The following is a 9,163-nucleotide window of genomic DNA, read 5'->3' as shown; positions in this document are numbered from 1 at the left end:
GGAAACCTCAGAGAGGGGTGGGGTTGGAGGGACGGGTGTCAATGCAAGCCAGGAAGGCAGGGTGTGTCACACAGAGCAGCTGCCTGGGACAGGCTGAGAGCGAAGGGGCCTGACGTTGAGGAGCAAAGACCACCCTCCAGCCGCCCCTAGCGCTTGCTGGTTTCTCTTTCTTGAGACCAGAGGACCCAGGAGTCTGGGGCGGAGGGGGAAGAACAGACTTCCTCCTCTCTCAGAGACCCAGGAGGCTAGATCACCAGCTTCGTCGTCGTCACCCAGGACCCAGGAACCCAGACTTCACCCCCATGGAGCCCTGCCGGTCCCTGGCCCTCCTCACCAGCTCCCTGGGCCTGGTGTCCCTCTTAGTGGCCGTGAGCACGAATTTCTGGTTTGCAGCCCGGGGGCCCACGTCTTCATCTCACTCGGGCCTCTGGCCCAGCAAGGATCAAGTCTCAGTAGCAGGTAAGGGCTGGCGGGGTGGTCTTGGTGCGGGGAAAGGCCTGCGGGGACAGGCAGTCAGGGGTCCCATCTCCGAACAGGCTACATCCACGTGACGCAGAGCTTCTGCATCCTGGCTGTCCTGTGGGGCCTGATCTCCACGGCCTTTCTGGTCATGTCTTGCATCCCTTCGCTGTCTGCCCCCGGACGCGGCCCCATTGTCTCCACCTTCATGGGCTTTGCTGGAGGTGAGGACTCAGTGCTGGGCTTAGGGGGCAGGGAGGTGGGGGTGCTGAGGAGGGGGAGCTGCTGCACGGGGGCTGAGCCGACCTTCATGTCTCCATCCCCAGCCCTGTCCCTGATAGTGGCCATGACGGTCTACACCATTGAGCGGTGGAACCAGCCTGGAAACCCCCAGGTCCAGAGCTTCTTCTCATGGTCCTTCTACCTGGGCTGGGTTTCAACCCTCCTCTTTCTCTGTACAGGTGATTGTGATTGCTGCCTGGGGAGTTCTAGGGCTGGCTTGAGGGGCTGGCTGGGGGTGGGGGCTGGCTGGGCGGGGGGGCTGGGGATGGGGCTGGCTGGGGGCTCTGAGGGAGCAGGAGAGGAGCAAGTATCTAACTTTTCTCTGCTACCCCAGGTGGCCTGAGTCTGGGCGCTCACTGCACGACCCACCGGCCCGGCTACGAGGCCATGTGAACCACAGGATGGCCTTAGAGCTCTGTTCTCTGAAGGCATCATCAGGAACCCTGAAAGCAACAGCTGGTTCTCCTTCCAGCCAGCCTGCTCTGACTCCCAGCCTCCACAGGCTTCTTCCTTTGTGGCTTCATTCAGTCAACAAAAATTTGCCGGGATCTGGCTATTCAAAGGGTCATGCAGCTGCGACATAAACCAATGACATGCCAGCTCCATGGTGGGTGACGCTAGGCACCCAGAGGGGAGTCAGTCCTGCCACCTGCCCTGCCCTCCAGGAGCTCCTACCCAGTGTGGGGACCAGTCTAGGCTCGGGCATGGCCCCAGGGCCCTTGTTGTCTCTCTTCTTTGTCCTTCCATCTCTTTTCTTCCCTGTCTTTTTTTTTTCTTTTTGGCTGCATGGCATGCAAACTTCCTGGACCAGGGATTGAACCTGCTCCCCCTGGAGTGGAAGCACAGAGTCTTAACCCCTGGGCCAACAGGGAAGTCTTCCCTGTAACTTCCTCTTTTTAGTTCTTGTCTTTCAGCTCCCTCTCTGATTTAGTCACCCTGGCGTTCATCCTTAGTCCTTGTTCATTTCATTAAATTCACTTCTTCAGCTGGCTTTTCCTGAGTGCATCCTTTCTGCTGCGCCTTCCACCGTGGATGCCAAGGTGACTCAGACTGGGCCCTGCCTGCCAGGGGCTCCAAGTCCCATGGGGGCAGGCAGAGCCCAGGGCCGGTATGGCAGGAGGACTGGCTGTGTCTAGGGGAGAGGTGGGGTGTGGGGGTGAGCTTTCTGGGGAGACTGTGTTTAGGAACTTCTCCAGGGCCGAGGGAAGGTAATGCAGGCAGAGGGACCCCAAAGTGGAGGCATGGAGAGGCTGGGAGTTCTCAGAAGATGGGCAACGGCACTTTGTGGTCCACTGTTGAATGTGAGGGGGTGACAGGAAATGAGGATGGGTGAGAAGTAGCACCTCTAACCCCACAGTTGACTCTCTTGAGGGTGATGGGGAGCTAAGGGTGGAGCAGGGGAGGGACAGCATTTGGTCGGGGTGCCAGAAAGCCCCCTACTCTGCACCCTCCCCCCCCCCCCACTCTGGAGGCCAGAAGGGGAGAGAAAAAAGACTGGCAATCCAGCAGGAGGGACATGAGACAGGACAAGGCTGCACTGGGGCCAGGGCACAAGAGGAAAGGAGGAGCCAGAAAGATTCGGGGCAGGGGGAGGGACTTCCCTGGTGGAGAAGTGGACAGGAACCCACCTGCCAATACAGGGGACACAGGTTCGATCCCTGGTCCAGGAAGATTCTACATGCTTTGGAGCAACTGGGCCCTCGAGCCACAACTACTGAGCCTGCACGCTGTAACTACTGAAGCCGTGTGCTGAGAATCTGTGCTCTGCTACAAGAGAAGTCACTGCAATGAGAAGCCAGGACACCGCATCAAAGAGTAGCCCCTGCTTGCGGCAACTAGAGAAAGCCTAAGCACAGCAACAAAGACCCAGTGCAACAGAGAAGTAAATAAATAAATAAAATTATTTAAATAAAAGATTCGGAGGTGGGGGCAGGAAGAACTGGACTCAGGGACCCAAGGACTTTGTAGGGCAAGGAGCAGGAAGGGGACAAGGAGAGTGCCCAAGGGTGTAGTCCAACTAACTGGGTGGGATCCCAGGGGCCTCCCTGGTTTGGTGGAAGATGCTGAGCTCAATGGGGCTTCCCAGGTTGCTCAGTGGTAAAAAAAAAAAAAAAAAAAAAAATCTGCCTGCCAATGCAGGACATGCAGGACACTCTGGTTCTATCCCTGGGTGGGGAAGATCCCCTGGAGGAGGAAATGGCAACCCACTCCAGTATTCTTGCCTGGAAAGTCCCACGGACAGAGGAGCCCAATGGGCTACAGTCCACACGGTCACAGAGCGTCAGATAGGACTGAGCCACAGCATGGTCACACGCCAAGCTCAGTGGGGATGTGGTTGAGGGTCAGGGTCTGAGAGATGGTTGGAAGCAGATGAGGACCTGGACTGGAGATAGGGTTTGGGATGCTCTCAGAGCATCAGACGTCCCTGGAGCTCACCTGGTAAGAAGATGCAGAATGGCGTCTCCAGGAGAAGCACAGGGAGGAGGAGGGGCAGGAGGCTGCCTGGGAGCTTGGGAGGGCACAAAGAGCTGGGGACCAGGAGAGCTTATGGGGGTCAAGGGAAGGGAAGTTTCTAGAAGGACACAGGCTACTGTGTCAAGGCCCTCAGACTCCCCCAGACTTGCCACCTAACACTGACTCTGTCACTTTGCCAGAAGAGCTGCTCCTGTGTGTGTGTGTGTATCTGGGTGAGTGGTTATCTCTTTAAATGGCTGCTAGGAGAGGGGGGGTTCTGGAATTCTGCCTCATAGAGACATAGTCTCCCTTCTCTCACACCTCTGGGCCCTGTCCAAGAACCCTGGGGGAGCTGGGGGTGAGTCATTTAGGTGAGTGTGCACAGAGGTGGGGTGTTAGGAAGGCACACCCACTAGGGGACAGAGGTTTCTGGACAGAAGGGAGGTTCCTAAGCTGTGGTGCCTGAGGGGAAGGTGATCAGTCTTAGGTCTGGGTGGGGCCTGAGAGGGGTCCCCAGAAGTAGAAGCCCCAGGCAGGGATGAAGGAGTAGTCATCTGGGATATGGAGGGACATGCAGAAGGGGGTCCCAGGGACCTGCGGTTGAGCAGGGCATGGGTCAGTCTTGCAGGCGTGATCCTTGGCAGCAGTCCCCCTGGCATGGGGGTGAAGCGGAGCCTTCGGAGCGGGGGCACCATGCTGGGCTTCTTGGCCAACTCCTTCATCGTTCTGTCCACTGCCTCCAACTACTGGATCCGCTACTCCGGGGGCCACAGTGGCCTTTGGGAGGAGTGTAACGAGGGCATCTGCTCCAACATCCCCTGCGATAGTGAGGCCCGGCAGCCCAGCTTTCAGATCCCCGCCGGCCCACACCCCCCTCCCCCTCCGTGAACAGACAGCCCCCAGCACTGACCACAGCTGCCCCCTCACCTGACACCACATCCTGCAGCGCCCCCACCCTCCTGCTCTTTCCACTTGGGCCCCTCCGTGACCGAGGCCACCGCGAACCCCCACTCTGGGACCTACTTTTCAGTTGCAACATTAACCTCCCCTCATGATGTAACTTCCGAGTCCCCATCCAAACCCCTGACTCTGCTCCCAGCCCGGAACCGGCGGGTGGGGGTGATGGGCAGGAGCGGCGCCAGCGGAGGTTGTTGACGCGGTCCGCTTTCCCCAGGCACGCTGGCGGTGACCGGGGCGTGCATGGTGCTGGCGGCGGGCTGCGGCATCATGGGCTTGGTGATGGGGCTGCGGCTTCTGTGCAGTGAGGGCTACTCGCGGGGTCAGACCATGTGTGCCGTATTCTTTATCTCGGGTGAGATGGCATAGGGTGGGCCTGGAAGAGAGAGCCCAGGAGCGGGGCGGGGCTCCGGAGGACAAGCTTCGAGGGGGAGGGGCCAGGGGCGGGGGCGGGAAGAAGGGGGCCTGAAGGTGCGCGAGAAGGGCGTGGCCAGGGCGGTGGGCGCGGTCAGGGTGGGGCCTGGGTGCCCACCGGCCATGCTCACCGAGCGGCGGGGTGGGGCCCAGGCCTGCTTCTGCTGATCGCCCTGACAGTCTACACAGTGAAGAATGCATGGAAAGACGATGTCTTCTATTCCTGGTCCTATTTTTTGGGATGGCTGGCTTTACCCTTCTCTATTCTCGCGGGTAACCTGGAGAGCGGAAGAGGGTGGAGAGGAGACTTCCCCGAGGGCCCCACCCCGCTCCTTGCAGAGACTTCCCAGCTGCCATCCCAGGGACTTCCTAACACCCTCCACTCTGGGCCCTTGGAGCCCCAAACCCCAGTCCCCGGGGCCCTCCTGGTCATCTACGCCAGGACCCACCCTGCTCCACCCGCCTTCCGTTCCCCTTCCTGCCAGGCTTCTGCTTTCTGCTGGCGGACATGATCATGCAGAGCACGGATGCCATCAGTGGATTCCCCGTGTGCTTATGACCGCAGCTGCCTGGGGGCAGAATAAAGGATTGGCTCCCACTGCCAGCCGGCTTCACATGACTTTCTGGGGGATCCGAGGATGCACACACGTGGGTACTTGGAGGCTCAGGGAGGAACTAAGGACGCGAACCTACAGGGAAAGTGGAGACGTGGGGGACGCAGAGAGATTCCGACGTGGGTTGGACCAAGGACATGGGTTTTGATGAGAACAGGGACACGGAGGTTGTGGAATCAGGAGGGGACAAGGGGGCGCGTGGAGAGGAGGTAGGGACGCAGACTTGCGGGGAAAGTGGAGGCGGAGGCGGGAGAGGACGGACCGGAGGGTACGCAGAGGTGCGATCGTGGAGGGGATGAGGAATACGAGCGTGGAGAGAACGGAGAGGCCTGCGGAATCAGAGGCTCGGGGACACAAGCACTTCTGCTCTCACCACTCTCGAGAGGGAAAGTAAAAGGTGGGGATCTCGGGGAGGGGGCCGACCCCCGAGGGCTTCGGGGAAAAAAATGTTTGGGACGCCTCCCGCCCCCGCAAGACCTTTCCCCCAGTTCCCGGCCACGCCCCCTTCCCGAAGCTCCTGTCCCTTCTTCTCCGGGTTCCGCCTCTCTCCTCAGGGGCCGCTTCCCACTGGCCCGCGTCTGTTGGAGACTCTGCCTCCCGGCCTCCCGATTGGTCCTCTGTCGGGGCGGGGAGGCGGGCGCCGCAGCGGTTGGCTGACTGGCGGCGCGGGGCGCAGGCGTAGAGGAGGGCAGGCGGGACGGGGGCGAGCGGTCAGGGAAGCAGGTGAGGTCGGACCCGGCGGGTCGCCGCGGCAGGAAGATGGCGGAGCTGCGCGCGCTCGTGGCTGTCAAGAGGGTCATCGACTTCGCAGTGAAGGTGATCGGTCCCCCCCCCCTCCCTGAACCCTGCGGTCGTGTACTTCCGGGGTCACGAGCGCCCACCGTATAAGGGTCTTCTGGTGCCTCCCGTTTCTGCAGCTCTCCCAAACGTCCGAGTCACATCTGAGGGCGGAGATCACCGAACGGAGAGGTTCCGAGGTTCCCGTCCTGGTTCATTTAAAGCCAGCCTTTCTGGGGTCATGACTCCGTCCCCCTTCCGCCAGTTCTATACTCTGTCTTGAGAACTGCTTGTGGGCCGAGTTACCGTCTCTGTTTCTTACCTGCTGGAAGAGCCGTGGCCTCTAACGCACGAAGAAACCGAGTCACAGAGAGGCCACTCGGCTGAGAAGGGGCTGAGCCGGGATTCCTAGCCAGGTCCCGCTGACTCCTCACCCCAATTAGTGCCTTTGAACACGAGCCAGGATTTCACTCACTCGGCTGCGTTGTACACTCAAAGGACTGTTGGGCACAGGCAATGTGCTATAATGGAAGTCCTCTGGGAACCCAGAAGCTATCCAGCCCCAGGGCGAGCGAGGAGGCTCTAGCTCGGAAGGAGAAAGGTTTGCTAAAGATGAAAGCCAATCTGACAAGCTGATGGAAATAGCTTACAGCCTCCACGAGATGGGGTGGAGGGCAGGGTCCCTGAGGACCGGGCTTGTCCGCAGGGAAGCTGATCTGGACAGAGGTAAATCAGACAGACTCCCTCAGACAAAAGCCACTTTGTCTCAATAGTTGGCTTGAACCAGACTGAAGGCAGTGACTGTCCATCCATGTCTGTCCCCACCTCCCCAGCCCCGTCAGTACACCTGAGTACACCTCTGTGTCCCCAGCATTGCCCAACACAGGGCCTGGAAGCCTGTCCGTGCATGAAAACCTCAGTGATTGTTGACAGCTCATGTTAAGTGGGTCCTTGCTATGCACTAGACAGGATTCTTAGTTCTTGACAGAGATGAATTGATTCAGTCCTTTCAATACCGTCTAGATATGAATCCCATTGGACAGGTAAAGACACTGAGGCCCTTGGAGGTTCTGTTGGTTGTCGGATCACCCTTCAGGGCAGCAGCAGTCAGGATCAAAAGGTAGCCAGGGCCTCCTCTCATTTCTGCCTGACAGCCATTTGGCCTAATAACAGCTCTGGCACCATGTGACAGGGGAGGTGCCTCCAGCATTTGGGGGGCAAGCTTGTTTTGGGGTCCTACAACCCAATTCTCCTGGTGTCCTCCCCCCTCTGACTGTCCCTTTGGGCTCCCATAGCCTTCCTCAGTGCTAGTCCTAGTCCCTGGCCTGAGATCCCTGTCTCACCCATCAGACAGGCTCACATTTGACTCAGCTCTAGGTCTCAGCTTGGGCTTCCCTGGTGGCTCAGGTGGTGAAGAATCTGTCTGCAGTGCTAGAGACCCGTTTTCGATCCCTGAGTTGGGAAGATCCCCTGGAGAAGGGAATGGCCACCCTCTCCAGTATTCTTGCCTGGAGAATTCCATGGACAGAGGAGCCTGGCAGGCTACAGTCCATGGGGTTGCAAAGGGTCGGACACGACTGAGTGACTAATGTTTTCTTAGGTCCCAGCATTGCCCAGCACAGGGCCTGACACATGGGGGCCTCTGGTGTTTGTGCCGAATGCGGAAGTGTGAATTCCTCCTTATATTAATTCCTGTCCTTTTCCCGAAGTGTTGGCGCTGCTTGCCCCTCCCACGGTGCCCCAGGGTGTCTCCCTGGATGTGTTTGTTACTGTTCCTTGTTCAGAAAAAAAGTGATTCAAACAGTGCCAACTCCCTAAGCACCCGGCCAAACCTGGAGCACCACCCCAGCTTCCTTCCTTCACCTCCGCAGCCTGTCATTTCTCAGCCCAGTGCCTTCTGCCCTCTCCATCTCTCTGCCCTGCTCCCTCTTCTCCAGCGGTTCAGGCCTCCTCTTCTACCTGAACCCTCGGTGTCGTCTCCTCCCCAGTTCCCCAGTCTCTCCCTTCCAGTTCATCCCTTCCCAGCCTCGGAGTTGGAGGGGGCTTCCTACACCCAGGGCTGACCCTGTGCCCCCACCATCATCCTGTTTTTCCCCAGCTCCCGGAGGACAAAGTCCCAGTCCCTCAGCCTGGTGCTCAGGCCTCTCTGTGGTCCAGCCCTGGCCCCCTGGCCTTCCATCACCCCTCCTCGGTGCCTCTGCAGCTCCAAGCTGCTCAGACTTTCCCAACAGACCAGACTGCTGCTTGGCTTGTGCCTTTGCCCCTGCTGTGCCTTCTGCTTGGGTGCCTTTCCAGCTCCACCTTCCCACCTCTGCTTCTTATCCCTCCCTTGTCCTGCCTCATTCCCATCTCATGGATTGCAATAGGGCTCAGGGATTCTATGACATCACCACCTCCCGGAAATCCCCCTCTCCCACCGCTTCATCCCTTTAGGCTACTCTGATGTGTCCTTGGGCCCTCCCGCAGCCCCTTGGGCTTGGTCTCAGCCCTTCCCACACTGGATTAATTAAGATCCTCTGTTTGCCCAGATGTCCACCCCCCGCCCCCAGATTGGTAGCTTTTGAGGGGGGTGGCGGGGCATGTGCAAGGCCTGACCCAACTCTCTGTTTCCAGCATCACTTCCTCACTTCTGTCCAGACTCAACTCAGCGTCACCTAGCCTCTGAGGCCTTCCGTGGTCACCTGCTCCGCCTCTCTGTGCCTTGGTTGCCCCATCTAGCAAGTGGGGATGGCAGTGGCAGTAACCAGCCTTCTGCGTTCTTTGGATAGTTAAACGAGTTAAGGCTTATAAAGCCCTTGGAGGCTTTCCCTGCCTGTTTCTGTTGAGGGTTAATTTGTTGCACCTTAAAAAGAAAGCCTGGAAGCTTCACTGAATCATCTCCCTCAATTTATAAAAACATATTTATTCAAAAAAAGACCATACTGAGCTTGCAGGCCAACCATTGTTTCCTGACTTAAGTAATTTAAGTGAGCAGTGTTTCTGAAGCCTGGAAGCAACTCAAGCTTCAAAGGTCTTCCCTGGAGATGAGCTGGCACGGGTCCCCGCTACCAGAGAACTCACATCTCTTTCTCCCTGGGAGTCAGGAGTCCGTGGCTGGGCCTCCTGCCAGGGCTGGAACAGGCTGGGGCGCTCCCTTGGCCCCCACTGACTCCCCCCAGTGAGGCCTTGTACTGATTAGGGGGGCCACTTTCCTGTTTATAAAGGGG

The 9,163-nt window shown here is 58.6% G+C and overlaps 3 protein-coding genes across 6 annotated transcripts in view; all 3 read left to right on the top strand.

Annotated features, from left to right (window-relative positions):
- The first annotated feature begins 57 nt into the window (after nt 1-57).
- On the top strand, nt 58-1,732 carry NKG7 (natural killer cell granule protein 7). Its single transcript, XM_006065895.3, has 4 exons — nt 58-459; nt 537-683; nt 786-920; nt 1,076-1,732. The coding sequence occupies exons 1-4, from the start codon at nt 303-305 to the stop codon at nt 1,132-1,134; spliced, it is 498 nt and encodes a 165-aa protein (XP_006065957.2). The 5' UTR covers nt 58-302; the 3' UTR covers nt 1,135-1,732.
- Nucleotides 1,733-2,923: 1,191 nt separating this feature from the next.
- Nucleotides 2,924-5,170, top strand: CLDND2 (claudin domain containing 2). 3 transcript variants are annotated; one of them, XM_025270081.2, is made up of 4 exons: nt 2,924-3,566; nt 3,816-4,021; nt 4,370-4,507; nt 4,720-5,170. In XM_025270081.2, the coding sequence occupies exons 2-4, from the start codon at nt 3,853-3,855 to the stop codon at nt 5,076-5,078; spliced, it is 666 nt and encodes a 221-aa protein (XP_025125866.1). In that variant the 5' UTR covers nt 2,924-3,566; nt 3,816-3,852; the 3' UTR covers nt 5,079-5,170. The 3 variants fall into 3 exon arrangements, with proteins under 3 accessions (XP_025125866.1, XP_006065962.1, XP_025125865.1); XM_006065900.3 differs by lacking the exon at nt 2,924-3,566 and having other exon boundaries at nt 3,601-4,021; nt 4,720-4,839; nt 5,052-5,170; XM_025270080.2 differs by lacking the exon at nt 2,924-3,566 and having other exon boundaries at nt 3,601-4,021.
- A 687-nt stretch (nt 5,171-5,857) lies between these two features.
- The window catches only part of ETFB (electron transfer flavoprotein subunit beta), a 12,675-nt gene continuing 9,369 nt past the window's right edge, over nt 5,858-9,163 (top strand). For both annotated transcript variants that reach the window (XM_006065899.3, XR_006546084.1), the window contains exon 1: nt 5,858-5,996. In XM_006065899.3, coding sequence (XP_006065961.2) covers nt 5,940-5,996 — 57 coding nt within the window. In that variant the 5' untranslated portion in view covers nt 5,858-5,939. The remainder of the gene's footprint in view (nt 5,997-9,163) is intronic.

Source organism: Bubalus bubalis, chromosome 18, assembly GCF_019923935.1.
Source record: "Bubalus bubalis isolate 160015118507 breed Murrah chromosome 18, NDDB_SH_1, whole genome shotgun sequence".
Lineage (NCBI taxonomy): Eukaryota > Metazoa > Chordata > Mammalia > Artiodactyla > Bovidae > Bubalus > Bubalus bubalis.
The sequence above is the reverse complement of the archived record's forward strand: the minus strand, read 5'-3'. Positions and strand labels throughout refer to the sequence as shown.

Bases quoted from the DNA above. Each gene is read 5' to 3' on its own strand.
- NKG7 (XM_006065895.3), top strand. From the start codon at position 303: ATGGAGCCCTGCCGGTCCCTGGCCCTCCTCACCAGCTCCCTGGGCCTG. The intron at 460-536 runs GTAAGGGCTGGC...ATCTCCGAACAG, and splicing joins GGATCAAGTCTCAGTAGCAG to GCTACATCCACGTGACGCAG. The intron at 921-1,075 runs GTGATTGTGATT...CTGCTACCCCAG, and splicing joins CCTCCTCTTTCTCTGTACAG to GTGGCCTGAGTCTGGGCGCT.
- CLDND2 (XM_025270080.2), top strand. From the start codon at position 3,757: ATGGAGGGACATGCAGAAGGGGGTCCCAGGGACCTGCGGTTGAGCAGG. The intron at 4,022-4,369 runs GTGAGGCCCGGC...CGCTTTCCCCAG, and splicing joins CTCCAACATCCCCTGCGATA to GCACGCTGGCGGTGACCGGG. The intron at 4,508-4,719 runs GTGAGATGGCAT...GGTGGGGCCCAG, and splicing joins TGCCGTATTCTTTATCTCGG to GCCTGCTTCTGCTGATCGCC.